This window comes from Aotus nancymaae, unplaced genomic scaffold (genome assembly GCF_030222135.1).
Source record: "Aotus nancymaae isolate 86718 unplaced genomic scaffold, 86718_ANA_hifiasm-v0.15.2.pri h1tg000108l, whole genome shotgun sequence".
Taxonomy (NCBI): domain Eukaryota; kingdom Metazoa; phylum Chordata; class Mammalia; order Primates; family Aotidae; genus Aotus; species Aotus nancymaae.
In genome coordinates this window covers 32,960,882-32,976,189 of record NW_026988523.1, presented here as the reverse complement: position 1 = coordinate 32,976,189, position 15,308 = coordinate 32,960,882, and the positions used below count along the sequence as shown (strand labels likewise).

At 45.2% G+C, this 15,308-nt stretch overlaps 1 protein-coding gene across 2 annotated transcripts; it reads right to left on the bottom strand.

The window, feature by feature from the left end:
- Positions 1-1,869: 1,869 nt before the first annotated feature.
- CHTOP (chromatin target of PRMT1) lies at positions 1,870-15,030 on the bottom strand. 2 transcript variants are annotated; one of them, XM_012476156.3, is made up of 6 exons: positions 14,763-15,030; positions 11,945-12,026; positions 10,463-10,616; positions 6,052-6,238; positions 5,111-5,248; positions 1,870-3,064 (listed from the first exon to the last, which is right to left on the bottom strand). In XM_012476156.3, the coding sequence occupies exons 2-6, from the start codon at positions 12,007-12,009 to the stop codon at positions 2,859-2,861; spliced, it is 750 nt and encodes a 249-aa protein (XP_012331579.1). In that variant the 5' UTR covers positions 12,010-12,026; positions 14,763-15,030; the 3' UTR covers positions 1,870-2,858. The 2 variants fall into 2 exon arrangements, with proteins under 2 accessions (XP_012331579.1, XP_012331580.1); XM_012476157.2 differs by having other exon boundaries at positions 6,052-6,235.
- Positions 15,031-15,308: the final 278 nt, after the last annotated feature.

Sequence of the window (15,308 nt, the reverse complement as noted above, 5' to 3'; positions counted from 1 at the left end):
TCAGAAGCTACAAGATCCACCTCCACTGTGGCAACCTTGTCTGTACATGTGTTTGGGATGAAGGGAGGACGAGCATGTCAGTACTTAAGAGGTCGCCAGAGTCCAAGGAAATGGAGTCTTGGACAACCTTGCCCTTCGCAAATTCCCTAGACAATCAGAGGGAGGACTGGGCTGCAGTGGGACAGGACAGCCCATTGGAAGACAGGGGGTACAGGGGCCAGGACCTCTCCCCAGGTCCTTGCCCCTCGGGGTCCCTTACCTCCTTCCCAGGCCCGCTCCACTTAGTGTTTATCTGGGTGCTGCTCACCTCTTGCTGGGTGATATTAGCTGAAATTGCCTGAGAAGGCACCAGGGAGCCTGGAGGATGGGAAGAAAGTGCTGCCATTGAGGGCTTACGAGGACCGAAGGCCATGGCGAGTAGCTGGGACCTTATCCCTCTCACCAGTATTATGTAAATCACATCATCCTATGCTGCTTAAAATCCTTGTCTCTCCACTGATGAAAGCATAAAGTCCAAGCTCTTTAGCAGTGGCTTCAACCTACATCTTGTCAGTTGTGATCTTCCATCCTACCTCAGATGTTCTTTTAGCAGTCTACCTTTACACTTCGTTCCCTCTGCATGGTATATTCTTGTCTCTAAACTTCCCCTTATCTTACAAGATGCAGCTCATCAGCCTCTTTCCTGTGCTCCCAACGTCACCCTTACAAAGGATACCTTCTGTTGGTATAGCAAGCCCTCAGCACATGGCAGCTGAATGAATGAAAGGCCGACCCAGAGACCAGGTTTACTCACCCTGTCCCACACTACATGTGACTGAAGATGACAAGGACAGGGGCCTCAGGAGATCCTGGGAACTGCAGTGAGCAGGTGGGGCTGGAGGACCCTTGGCTGATAGGAGAGTTCCCTGTGCCCCGCTGGGAGTTGGGGATGAATTCTTGCATGAGACAGGAGAGATAACAGAGGAGGTAGAAAGAAGGAAGCCTAGGCTATGACAGTCACCTCCTTTATAGAGAACTCTTGAGCATGTCTCCTCTGGGGAGGGAGACCAGCATTTTGTACTTACTGAGGTTTCAGGGAGAGGAAAGTCCTTGTGCTTTAGCATTGGAAAAGATAGAGGGAACAGAACTGGGGGTTCAGTTCTGAGGTCACTGTAGCCCTCTGCTAGACCCCCACTGCCCTTCTCCCTTGGGACCTTCAGATACCCCACATCACAGTCAGGCTTCAAGTTTAGGTTGTCCTGACAAAATTTCCTTCCCAGCCCCCACTAAGTACAACCTCCTAGCAGTTTAGGGTGAAAGGCAGCCCAGTGACAACTGGCTTGGTACTACCAGGTCCTTTTCTCTTAAGCAACACAGGGAAACATGTGCCAGGGTCCAAGGGCCCAGAATGTTGCCCAAGATGATCTTGCCTTTTTGTGGGCATGACATTATTTCTGCAGGGCTCAGAGGAAGTCAAATTCTTCACTTTCTGCTAAAGCCACAGTCTCTCCAGAATTTTAACACAAGCAAGGAGAGAGAGACTCAACCATACAGGCACAGTGGCTCACACCTGTAATCCCAGCACTTTGGGAGGCCGAGGTGGGTGGATCATGAGGTTGAGAGATGGAGACCATCCTGGCCAACGTGGTGAACCCTGTCTCTACTAAAAATACAAAAATTAGCTGGGTGTGCTGGCATGCACCTGTAGTTCCAGCTAATCGGGAGGCTGAAGGAGGAGAATTGCTTGAACCTGGGAGGCAGAGGTTGCAGTGAGCGAAGGTCACGCCATTGTACTCTAGCCTGGCGACAAAGTAAAGACTCCGTCTCAAAAAAGATATCATTAAAGTAGCCACGGCATTTTGAGGCGCTCCAAATAAAGAGAGTACTGGGTGGATTTGAGCAAACAATTTGTTATAATGAACCAGAAATACAAGATTCCACTGAAACTGGAACAGCTGACAATTGGTTGAACTTAATTAAACTTTCAAGGGAAATAAGGGTGAAATAAAGCTAATGAGTGGAAAAGTCCTAGATTGGTTTGAGATAAACATGAGGATAATTACATTTTAGCATGGATATTTTCTGACCTCTTCCAGCACTTCATCCGCCATCCTCCATTCTGACACACCTGCCACATGAAATGGCTTCTTTCTCTAGATTGTAGGACATGATACAAAGCCAAGAGAAAGTGTGTAAATCTCATACAAGGGTAGAAATCTAGTACGATTCAACCCAGCACGCTGGTTATATGTGGTGTCAATGTACATGGTAGCAACTTTTATCAAATTAGAGCTGCTACCACATGTAAGCAACCTCTTATGCTGCCCTGTAGTAATGTCAATGTTCTCAATTTACTAAATTATCAATGTGGAAGAAAGCATTTTTGAGCTCCAGACTTTCTTAACATTTTAAAGAGGCTATTGAAGAGGATGTAACAGAACCCTACCTCAGAAATCTAAGCATCAGGGAGGAACACTGTTTTTTTCCTGGGACCTTTCTGTGGGGACAACAGAGATCAACAAAAGAAATGTTAGCATGTCAGAGCATTTGACAAGTGAGGGAAGGCAGAGGTAGGAAGAGGGTGTTCTAGCCACAAGGCTAATGCATTTGTGTTCAAAGAGAAGTCTGGGTAAAGGAGGGGAAAATACCCCACCCCCAAAAACAAAAACAAAAACAAACAAAGGACAAAAGGGCTTCATACAATACAGTATCAAAAAGTAAAAGGAACACACTAAATGCACAAGCTGGTGGCAAGTAAGTCCATAGCCTATTGTGATAGGTCCATCCAGCATCAATCAGATTTCTTCTCATCTGTTATCTCAAGGTTATTTACACACGTGTCGACTAACAAGAGTCTCTCACGGGAGGGTGGGCAGGCTTCAATCATTGGTTTCGGGATCTGTCTGCGCCATGTAGGCATCCAACTCAGCATCCAGGTGTCCTTTTGTTTTCGACATGTATGCATCCAATTGGTTGTCCAGCTGCTCCTTGGTCAATACAGGGCGAGCAAGGGCACCTCTCCCTCGTCCACGGCCTCGGCCTCGGCCTCCAAAGCCCCCTCTTCCCCGACCTATCATACCCCGACCTGGCCCAAAGGAGAAAAAAAAAAAAAAAAAAAAGAGAGACAGTTACAAGTAAGCTGAATAGGTGCTATAGTAAATGCCCCTTAGAGTAGTGGTGCCTAGCTGAGAAAAGCTGAAGGGCAGGGCAAAGAGGAGAAATCTGGAAAAACAGAAAACACACTGGGTAGAAAGCAACACGTGGAAAGCACACACAATGAATCCCTTGTCACATGATCCTCTCTAAATGCTACTTGAACAATTTTTATTCTATCAAAAAAGGAAAATAATTAACTGACAACTAGAGTTAAAAAAAAAAAAACAACAACAACTGAACCTAAGATTTGAGATTCACTAAGTTCTTAACTAAAATACATGATAACCCTGTTTGGTAAGATAGGGAGGTGGTAACAAAGGTACAGATAATCAGGGGTGTAAAAGTTAAGATGGTTTTCTTTCCTTTTTTTTTTTTTTTTTTGAGACGGAGTTTCACTCTTGTTACCCAGGCTGGAGTGCAATGGTGCGATCTCGGCTCACCGCAACCTCCACCTCCTGGGTTCAGGCAATTCTCCTGCCTCAGCCTCCTGAGTAGCTGGGACTACAGGTGTGCGCCACCATGCCCAGCTAATTTTTTGTATTTTTAGTAGAGACGGGGTTTCACCATGTCGACCAGGATGGTCTCGATCTCTTGACCTCATGATCCACCTGTCTCGGCCTCCCAAAGTGCTGGGATTATAGGTGTGAGCCACCGTGCCTGGCTGGTAAGATGGTTTTCAAATTAAGTTTACTGGAAACCCTTCTGGAAAGTTATCTAATCTTTCCTTAAACTTATCAAGTCTAATAAGCTAGTTGATCTCATGTGTCAGGAGACTGAGGAGTTTTTCTCACACAGGAACAATGTAGGGGAGACTTGAAAAAATATTTGGCAGTAGTGGGATCACGCCTATGAATAGCCACTGCACTCCAGCCTGGGCAACATACCGAGACCCTGTCTCAAAAAAAAAAAAAAAAAAAAAGAAAAAAGAAAAAATATTTTGAGTTGCCCCAGCTATTTCTACCTCTAAGTCTAGTTACGTTATGACAACTGACAATTGTGGTTATCTGAGAAGTAGTTTGAATTCAGTTAGCAAACATGCTATTTTATCCTGAAACCCAAACTAGCTTGTACTTCATTCAATAAGCCAAGTAGCATATAATAGGAGAGAAGAAAACAAGCCCTTGGTTATCAACTTTTCTTTCCTAACGGTTATTATTCCTTGGCAATTTCAAGGTTATAAGTTATGGAAGACCCGCAACACCTTTTAAGAGAACCAAAGCAAATATACACAGGAGCAACAAGAGTGTTTTTTTCCTCGACAGGTGTTGTTGGGAGTTTTCCACTAAGCTCTAAACCAGAAGGCTCCCGTGAGATTTAGTAATAGCAGCAACACCATTAAACTCTTTCCTAATCTGGGTCACAGGTCACGAGACAAACGTCAATAAATTTCGAAGGCAAGATTAACAACAAGAGCCAGTGTGTTAACTGATAATAATTCCATCTTGCTCTCTACCTTGAGCAAAAAAAGTTATCTCTGGTTCTCCACAGGCACAAATTTGACACTGAATTTATTTGGTTTCAGAGCCAATGCCCAGCTCCAAGTCTCACCACCCTCTTAACTCTGCTTCATCTTTGTATCTCTCTCTCTTCAATATTCTTATGTGACTCAAACCAGGATTTGGAGCTACAGGGTAGTGTTTGGTGGTGATGGTGGTGGGGCAGGGACAGAGGAAGGTAAAATCCTACATTAACCATTTTAGGGTTATTTTTAACTGTAAAATTTAAATCTGCAAGAACCCGAAAGAAGATGGCATATAATCTGGCTCTGTAATACGCACTTGATTGATTCCTGGAAAAATCATGAGACTTTTGCACTACCAGCATGGGAATTCGAAAAATAAGCCAGTTTCAAATAACAAAACAAGACAAACAAAGAAGCCTGCCTATGACTTGAAGCTGTGCAGAAAGGTGGCTCTGAGTTTTTAAGGGAGGAAAATAAGGGGGAGCTACTCTCTGAAGTTGGTAGCTGACTAACCTCTACCACCGATTCCGCCACGACCCATAGCTCCACGCCCTAGGCCCCCTCTCCCAGGACCTCCACGACCTCGAACACCACCTCTTCTTAAGCCCATTCGGGGAGCTACGGCTCGTCCACCTCGGAGCAGGTTTTGACCTTGGAGAGGAGGCATACAATGTATATGCAGGTAAATCCAAGAGACACAAAGTAGATTCTAACCAAGGGAAGGAGGTGAGGGTTAAATGAGGATAATTCAGTTAGTTTTTAGGTTGGTTGGGGCAAGCTGCATACTGAGTGTGAACAGATTAAGCTGCTCTTTAACCAATCAATTCAACACGTCTGACCACAAATCCATTTTCGGAAGAAGTTGGGAATTAATTCAATTAATAAGTACATACATTTAATAAATATCTACTGAACAATCAGATGCCTAGCATTGTGGTAAATTTAAAAATAAATGCTATGGTTCCTGATCTCAACACATTCTTCTAGGGAACAAGAACTATACAGGGAACAGAATGAGAGTGCCCCAAATAAATGTATACAGGTAAATGCTATGGGTCAACTTGTCCTCTTTTTCCAGCTGTATCAGTGTTTTACTAGCACCAGGAACAAAGAGTGAAGACATAGGCCAAAAGACCTAAGTTTCTTACGTTTGACTTATTTCTAGAACTTGAATGTGGTTTGATTCAAGCAGCAGCAGGGTGTTTTAAAATGGAATGGAGATGACATGAATTACCTGTTGTTACGCAGGTCATAGCCTCTCACCATTGCACATTATCAGAAAAGGAATGGTATCGATAAAAGACATGCAGCACTATTAAAAATATGTGATTTAAAAAGTTATTATAGTAATACAAATTCAGGCTTAAAGATGTTAAACGAACGTGTCCATAAGCAGCCCAAGAGAAAAGGGAAGGGAGTAGGGCCTGACAATTATCAGGGTACACAGCACTGACCTCGGAGCGACATCCCGCCCCTAAGCAGGGTTCTGGTGGCACGTCCCCCACGTAGTCCTCCTCTGGGCAAGCCTCTCTGGATTATGGGTAGGCCTCGTCCTCCGATTGCTCCCCTGGCCAGGGTCCCTATGGGTCGGCCTAACCGTGCCTGGATGTTACTCTTACCCAGGCGCTGCTTTAAGCTCTTCTGGAAGAAAAGGTGTTAGGGGATTGAGATCAAAAAAGCAATCCAATAGGATTTGGCAACTCAAAGTGCAGAGAAAAAGCAGCAAGTGAGATGCTGGTGCGAAGGGAGATAAATCTGCTGTGGGTGTCACTAAGGACCCCAAACCAGAAGCAAGCCTTTGCCTCAGAACATGTTACACAAGAAGCAGAATTTTGATCCAGAGCAGAAACTTCAAGCTCAAGTGTGGTCTCATGAAATGGGCATCTCCACAAATTACCTCACTAGTTTGGCTATAGAAGTCATACACTGCCAGTTGAAAGTTTTAATAAGAACATTTCTATACTTCAATCTGGACTGTACTGCTTTTGAACTACAGGTTGACAATTATACAACTTCATTCATACCTGCCCACGAACTAGCACTGTCTTCAAAGGCTTACTCAAACACCAAAGGAAGAGTTCATCACACTCTGGGCAAAACTTAAATTACAAGTTCACTTGAGTTCTTGTGACTTAAGAATAAGATTGATTTCTCAAAGAGGCCCGTGTGCTCCATTTTTCCTCTGAGAATCTATCTCCAGACGGTCCACTTTTTACCTTGAGATGCAAATAAACACAAGAAAGTCAAATCTCCTTTCATTTCTTAAAAATCCTTAATTCCATTCCTGCCCTTGCAAACAGCTCCTTTAAAATAGTATGATGACCTTAAATTCAAAATAAACATGTAAATCAAATGTATCTCCACAGAGCGCCAGCCAAACTTGCCAGACTTATTCAGGTGAGCTGTAATCACAAAACTCAGGGCCATGTATGAGGACAGGGACACACTTCAGAGACAGAGATTTTAAAGAATTTGTTCTCAAAAGAAAATCATTAAGACTACATCTCAGAGAATTAAATTCCTTCAAAGGAAAAAGGGACAGCAATAGCCCTGAACAAAACCAAGGTCCTAGCAAACCTGATTATCCATAAAGCCATCAGTCAATATAAAAGAAAATAAATTCTACAGGCCCTTCAGTTTCCAGCCATAAATGACTACCAACGTGTATGTTGTCTGTTTTCTTTCTTTTTTGAGATGGAGTTTCGCTCTTATCACCCAGGCTGGAGAGCAATGGTGTGATCTCAGCTCACCAAGACCTCCGCCTCCCAGGTTCAAGTGATGCTCCTCCTTCAGCCTCCTGAGTAGCTGGAATTACAGGCATGTGCCACCACACCTGGCTAATTTTGTATTTTTAGTAGAGATGGGGTTTCTCCATGTTGGTCAGGCTGGTCTCAAAATCCCAACCTCAAGTGATGCGCCTGCCTTGGCCTCCCAAAGTGCTGGGATTATAGGCGTGAGTCACCACGCCCGGCCTATGTGTGTTTTCTAATCATATCTCTCAAAAAGATGTTGTGAAGCATTATTAACTTTCTAGCACAAGATCATAAATTGCTTGTAATCAGTAGGGAAGGCATCAAACATTATGCATCTAGCATAAGTAGGTGTCCTGTTACTCCCAATTAACACACAATTATGAGGCTAGGACTGCAATCCACAAGTCCCTTGCATTCAGTTATCCTGCATATATTTATTCTCCCAAGCTTTGTGCTGTAAAAGGAGATCTGTACACTGCTGGGAAGTTCTTTGCCCATTCCAATCCTTCACTGCCACCAATACTGGCCTTTAATATTCACAGGAAACTTAAGGATGTCAACTATAGGCCGGATGCAGTGGCTCACGCCTGTAATCCCAGCACTTCGGGAGGCCGAGGTGGGAGGATGAGCTGAGGTAAGGGAGTTCGAGACCAGTCTGACCAAAATGGAGAAACCCTGTCTCTTTAAAAAAAAAAAGTTAACTATATCATTGTTTTCACTCTAGAGTTGTGCTGTATAAGGCAGCCTCTAGCTACATGTGACTATTTAAATTAAATGAGACCGTCTCGATTTGTCATCCGGGATGGAGTGCAGTGACTCAGTATTGGCTCACTGCACCCTACAACTCCCAGGTTCAAGCAACTCTCCTGCCTCAGCCTCCCGAGTAGCTGGAATTACAGGTGCTACCACCACGCCCAGCTTATTTCTGGTAGAGACAGGGTTCCACCATGTTGCCCAGGTGGTCTTGAATTCCTGACCTCAGGTGATCCACCTGCTTTGGCCTCCCAAAGCGCTGGGATTACAGGTATGAGCCACCATACCCAGCCCAAATTAAAAGTAAATTTTCTTTATTTATTTTTGAGATGGAGTCTTACTCTGTTGCCCAAGCTGGAGTGAAGTGGCGTGATCTCCACTCACCACAACCACCACTTCTTAGTTTCAAGAGATTCTCCTGCTTTAGCCTTCTGAGTAGCTGGGATTATAGGTGCGCGCAACCATGCTGACTAATTTTTTTTTGTATTTTTAGTAGTTTTACTGTGTTGGCCAGGCTGGTCTCAAACGCCTGATCTCAAGTAATCCACCTGCCTCCACCTCCGAAAGTGCTGGGATTACAGGCCTGGCCTAAAATTAAATTTAAAAAAAATATTAAGCTCCTTAATTGCACTAGTCATATTTAAAGCATTCAACAGCCACATATGGCTAGAGGCTACTGTACTGGATAGCAGATCCAGAATATTTCCATTGTTGCAGAAAGTTCTGGCCGGGCACAGCAACTCATACCTGTAATCACAGCACTTTGGGAGGCTGAGGCAGGCAGATAACTTGAGGTCAGGAGTTCAAGACCAGCCTAGCCAACATGGCAAACCCCGTTTCTACTAAAAATACAAAAATTAGCTGGGCATGGTGATGGGTGCCTGTAATCCCAGCTACTTGGGAGGCCGAGGCAGGAGAATTGCCTGAACCTGGGAGATGGAGATTTCAGTGAGCTGAGATTGCACCAATGTACTACAGCCTGGGTAACAGAGTTAAGACTTCATCTCAAAAAAAAAAAAAAAAAAATACCAAAAAGTTCTATTGAACAGTATTACTCTGGATAGAGGCTACTTTCTGCAGAGCCTATACTTAAAGCTTCTTGTTGAAAGGTCCTTGGGATGATCTGTCAAAGACTCATCTTCAGCAATTTCCAATTACTCTTGGAAAATGGTGGTGCTTTTTGCTGCTTTCCTCAGTCAGGGAGGAATCCAATCATTCCAAGGCTTAAGGTAGCTGAAGCAGAAAGCCTTGTTTATTTTTGGTCAGTGAGCCCAATGGTTCAGGGTGGGGGTGTAAGGGTGTTATATTTAACTGCTGAACTTATGCACAGCCATGCAATTGCTACCAAAGCCCTTACAGTTGCATGGCACCGCCCTCCAGACGCCCAGCCACAGCTTGGACATATCCTTCCATAGCCACTGTCCGGACTTGCATATAAATTCTATGGATAATAAAGAGTAGGTTTTACTTCAGGTCTGAATAGAATTATCTCCCACTGTAAATTTGAAAGAGAACCCCCAATTCAAATTACTCGGTACTCCTGCTCCACTTTACTGGTAAAACTTTAGGTGCTGTGGAAATGAGGGTCATTCTACTCTGTATATTTTACCACTGAAAACCTTTGACTAAGGTCATGCAAACTCCCTGCACTAGGGGAAAAATAATAAAATTATTTCTCTGGTGGGTAAATAATTTATCAGGGAGTAAAGGATGCTGTGAGATTATCTAAAGCTGAAATAAAGTTTCTGTGTGCTTTTTTTTTTTGAGACAGTCTTGCTTTGTTGCCCAGACTGGAGTGCAGTGGTGTGATCTCAGCTCACCGCAACCTCTGCCTCTTGGGTTCAAACAATTTTTGTACCTCAGCCACCCTGGTAGCTGGTACTAGAGGCGTGTGCCACCATGCCCAGCCAATTTTTGTATTTTTAGTAGAGATGGGGTTTCACCATGCTGGCCAGAATGGTCTCGAACTCCTGAGCTCAAGTGATCCACCCACTTTGGCCTCCCAAGATGCTGGGATTACAGGCGTGAGCCACAGCGCCTGGACTTGAAATACAGTTTCTTTGTGGAATAAGCCATTAATCAATGTTAAGGGTTAAGGATCAGAAAACAAACAATTAATACTCATTGGTAACAGAAACAGGCCACAGAGATGGTAAACTCCCTAAAAGAGAAAGACAGTAAAAAGTTACTTATTGGTACCTGCTAAAATTGGAATTCTCTGAACTTCTCTTTCTTCCAGAGAAGTTTCAGCTTTTGCCCTGAGCCACCTTGTAATCATCCATCACGTCCTGACAGCCTCAGTGGACTCCCTGACTGAGATCACCAGCTGCTTCTGGAGCATTATGACCCATTCTCTCACCTGCTTAAGTTTTAATGCTGCCTGGACAGAGGGTCTATTCTCCATCTGCTGGGCCAGTCTTCTGTTTCTGGCACTGGCTAGCTGCTGTTGTTGCTGCATCGAAGCCCGAATATTCACTGGCGTCGGCTGTTTGTTCTTCAGCATATTAGTAAAGCTTCAAGGTCGAACAAAATGGATGTTTAAATAAAAGCTTTATTACAAACATTTATTGGCATTTTCATGGCTTGCTAGACCAGGAGCTTCAGATCCCACGAACTTTTAAGTAAAGTGGTACACTTAGATCAAGGCTGATGTGGGTTAAAGACTCCTCTGTTTCCACAAACTTGCAAGAATCAGAAACTCAGAAATGCAGCTAAGTGCAGCACATTCAACCAAAAGTGATAACAAGGGCTCAGGTAACGGCTTTTAGAGAGGTTGAAGGTATGAAAAACACGCAATAAGCAGATATGATGACAAGAGACAGAAGATGTAGTTTCAAAGACAAACGAAGAAAGCCTAAACCTTAGGGGAATCCAAGGTGCATTAGGTGCATTCCAAGGCCAAATATGAGGAAGGACCAGAGCACCTTCAAAGCTCACAGCAATTAACATACTCTCATAAATTACAGGAGTGTATCACATTTTAAGGTATTTATCACGTAGTAACATACAAACAAAAATGATTAGCTTATCACAGCCAAAGAGTAAGGAGAGAAGTACATATGCGTCAGAAGAGGCAAAAATAGACATTAAGTAAATCTCAATGGTCTAAAGTCGACTTCATGAAATCACTGGTCAAAGGCACTCTTAATGAACAAAGTTGTCAGAGATAGAGACTGCCTTTAAATACCTTTATTTTCATTAGTCTCAAATCATCACTTTTTCTGACTCCAAGTAGTTACTTCTGAAAGGTAAACTAGTTCATTTATGAGCCTGTGAAGACACTCATTATTTCTGTCAAGGCAGTGTAATGAAATGGAAGAGAAGAACACTTAACTGTAAAAGAATCCAAAACAAAAACAAACTAAAAGCAGAATGGAAAAGAAAGTGAAATGGAGCAAAGCAAGTGCCTCTTACAAGGCCCAAGAATGACATTCAAAGGCCTTTGGACATATTGATGGCTTGCTACCTGCCTCTTACAGGCCAGACACAACACTGCTGGCCTTGGACTGGGCAGCAAGCCGACTGTAGCCAGGGTACCATGCTACCGTGCTGCACGACCCCTGTATCAATGTAAAAAAATGTGAAAAGGGAGGGTGTTAGGAGTCTTTTAAAATACATCCCACCAAATAAATATTTCAGACAGCTTAACATAAAAGTCTACTAGGGGTTTTGAAACAACCGCCCAATTTGTTTTGTGTACCACATAAGACGCAACTAAGAACAGAGGTCTGTAGCCTTCTGTTGGTATTTAGCTTACAACTGGCTTTGTGCATTGGACCCCAGGGCCAAGTTAAGTAATGTTTTCTTAGGAAGGAGCTGAAGTTGCTGTTGGCTGCCTCACCGCTCATTTAGAGACATCTTGGTGGTGCTTTTTAGCACAACTTTCGGCGCTGACTGTGCAGCCATCTTCAAATCCCGAGAATCTACAAAGGGCAATAGGTAAAATGAGCAAATCACTATAGTGACCACATTATTTCTGTAAGTGGCAAGGTCCAAGCCAACAATAAATGAAAAGGCCTTATCAGTGATGACTTAAAGCACATGAGGACACATTTCAAGTGCTTAAATTTCTTTTTTCTCTTTTGAGACAGGGTCTCGCTCTGTCACCCAGGCTGAAGTGCAGTGGCAGGATCTTGGTTCACTAACCTCCTGGGCTCGAGCAATCCTCCCACCTCAGCCTCCTGAGTAGCTGGGACCACAGATGTGCACCACCATCTCTGGCTGATTTTAAAATTTTTTGGAGAGATGGGGGTCTTGCTATGTTGCTCAGGCTTGTCTCAAACCCCTGGCCTCAAGCTATCTTCCCACCCTTGGCCTCCCAAAGTGATGGGATCACAGGTGTGAGCTGCTGTGCACAGCAAAAGTGCTTAAGTTTCTATGACAATTACCTCAGATTATTAAAACTTTAAGGTGGCGGGGTGTGGTGGTTCACCACTTGTAATCCTAACACTTTGGGAGGGCAAGGCCACAGGATGGCTTGAGGCCAGGAGTTGCGAGATCAGCCTGGGTAACAAAGTGAGACCCAGATTCTATTAAGAAAATGAATAAAATAAAAAATTAGTGGTGCGTGGTTGCAGCACCTGTGGTCCTAGCTATTGAGGGAGGATCACTAGAGCCCAGGAGTTGAAGGCTGCAATGAGCCGTGATCACGCCACTGCACTCCGGCCCAGGTGAGAACTCATCTCTTTAAAACATACTAACAAGCAAAAAACCCAAAACAAACTTCAAGGCCCAGAAAATACCTGTGAAATTCTCAAAAATGGCAGAACCCAATCTAGCAATGAGAATGTGGAGTTTGGCTTTTTTTTTTTTTTTTTTGAGACAGAGTCTTGCTCTGTCACCCAGGCTGGAGTGCAGTGGCCTGATCTGGGTTCACTGCAACCTCTGCCTCCCGGTTCAAGCGATTCTCCTGCCTCACCTCCTGAATAGGTGGATCTACAGGTAGGTGCTACCATGCCTGGCTAATTTTATTTTTAGTAGAGGTGGGGTTTCTCCAGGTTCGCCAGGGTGGTCTCAAACTCCTGACCTCACCTGATCCACCCGCCTGGGCCTCCCAAAGTGCTGGGATTACTGGCCTGAGCCACCATGCTCAGCCGAGTTTGGCTTTTAATTTAGAGCAGTCATTTTCAACCTTGACTACATGACTTACCCAAAGAAGTTTTAAAAAATAGGGCTGGGCACTCCGGGAGCGGCGCTCACGCCTGTAATCCCAGCACTTTGGGAAGCCGAGGTGGTCGGATCACCTAAGGTCAGGAGTTCGAGACCAGCCTGGCCAACATGGTGAAACCGTCTCTACTAAAAATACAAAAAAATGCCGGGCGTGGTGGCTCACGCCTGTAATCCAAGCACTTTGGAGACCAAGGCAGGCGGATCACCTGAGGTCGGGAGTTCAAGACCAGCCTGACCAACATGGTGAAACCCTGTCTTAAAAAAAAATAGCCGGGCGCGGTGGCTCACGCCTGTAATCCCAGCACTTTGGGAGGCCAAGGCGGGTGGATCACGAGGTCAAGAGATCGAGACCATCCTGGTCAACATGGTGAAACCCCGTCTCTACTAAAAATACAAAAATTAGCTGGGCATGGTGGCGCGTGCCTGTAATCCCAGCTACTCAGGAGGCTGAGGCAGGAGAATTGCCTGAACCCAGGAGGCGGAGGTTGCGGTGAGCCGAGATCGCGCCATTGCACTCCAGCCTGGGTAACAAGGGCGAAACTCCGTCTCAAAATAAACAAATAAATAAATAAATGAAAACAAAAAAATTAGCCCGGCTAGCGGCAGTGCCTGTGTAATTCCAGTTACTTGGGAGGCTGGGGCAGGAGAATCGCTTGAACCCCAGAGGCAGAGGTTGGCAGTGAGCTGAGAGCACGCCATTGCATTCCAGCCTGGGCGACAAGAGTGAAATTCCGTATCAAAAACAAACAAACAAAAATAGGGCTGGGCGAGGTGGCTCACGCCTGTAATCTCAACACTTTGGGAGGCCAAGGAGAGAGGACTGCTTGAACCCAGGAGTTCGAGACCAGCCTGGGCAACATGGTAAGACCTCGTTTCTATTAAAACATAAATTAAAAGAATACGAATATCTGGGCCTAGATTAAACCACAATCTCTGGTAGTGAGATTTGGAAATGAACAATTGTGGGGTGGGGGAAAGCTACCTAGGTGCTTCCAATGTGCAGCTAAAGCAGAGAAACACAGATCTAGAGTGAAAATACAGGCATGCCTAGTTTCAAAATTGGCTTTCAACTCCAGAATCAAGTAGGGTCTTTAACAAGGAACTGAGGATCTGGGAGAGTGAGTAGGAAAGGTTTTCTAAATTCACCTGGTAATTAGCTCGCAGAGAGCCCTCCACAAAATTTAACCCTAACGCTGCCATTAATTTCCAACATTTCTCAGTCTTACAGTTCTCATTTAACCTCCCTACCATCCTCAAATCCCTGTCAAGACTTCCACTTTTGCTCAACCCCCCAAATATCAAACCCCAAGTCCCGCCACCAGGTTCTAGTTCAGCCCCTCCCCCGACCCCTCACAGGGGCTCCGCCTCCTCCCCGGGGCCTCCACGCTCCACCACCTGAGCTGTTTCCACATGCCACCACCCGCTTTCCGCATCTGCCGCCCCCTTTCACTCCCAAAGACTCTCTGCTCCTTCTCACTACAGAAACTCACCGAAAGAAACAGACGCCAGGGTTCCTCCCGGGGCTGCCACCACGGCTCCGGCAGGCGGGCCGGGGACCGGCCGAACCTGAATTGACGGTAGAGGGGCTCGGGTTAGCTAGATGGGCGGTTGGTTAGATGCGTAAGCGGTAGTATGCGAACTTAGTTTGTTGTTGCTGGTTGGCTGTCTAGTCGGCAAATCCGTCTGCTAACCCGGCCTGCCCTTTCCTGACTTTGCGTCTGCATCGGCCGCCAGCTCCCTCTCAGTGTCCAAAACAAAATGGCCGCCACGTCCCGTGCGTGTAGGACCGGCTAAAATGGCGTCTACGCAATTACGTCAGGCGTCAGATCTGCGCACGACTAGAGGGCGGGAAAGATTTGAGCTACGCCTGCGCAGAAACCAGAGGCGGAGCCTTAGGGCGAAGGCGGGGTTTCAGCAAATGTTACTTCTGCGTTGCAAGCAGTGCTCCGTCCCCCCTAGGGGCGTGGCCAGTGGTCCCATAGTGAGGTCTTCACGTTGCGGTAGTGGTTGCACGGCAACTTCCTGGGGTAGTTCGT

Excerpts from the sequence above, each read along its gene's own strand:
- CHTOP (XM_012476156.3), bottom strand. The coding sequence starts at position 12,009 with ATGGCTGCACAGTCAGCGCCGAAAGTTGTGCTAAAAAGCACCACCAAG. Across the intron at positions 10,617-11,944 it reads AAGATGTCTCTAAATGAGCG|CTTTACTAATATGCTGAAGA; the intron begins GTGAGGCAGCCA and ends TCGACCTTGAAG. Across the intron at positions 5,249-6,051 it reads GGGCGGGATGTCGCTCCGAG|GTCAAAACCTGCTCCGAGGT; the intron begins GTCAGTGCTGTG and ends CTCCTCTCCAAG.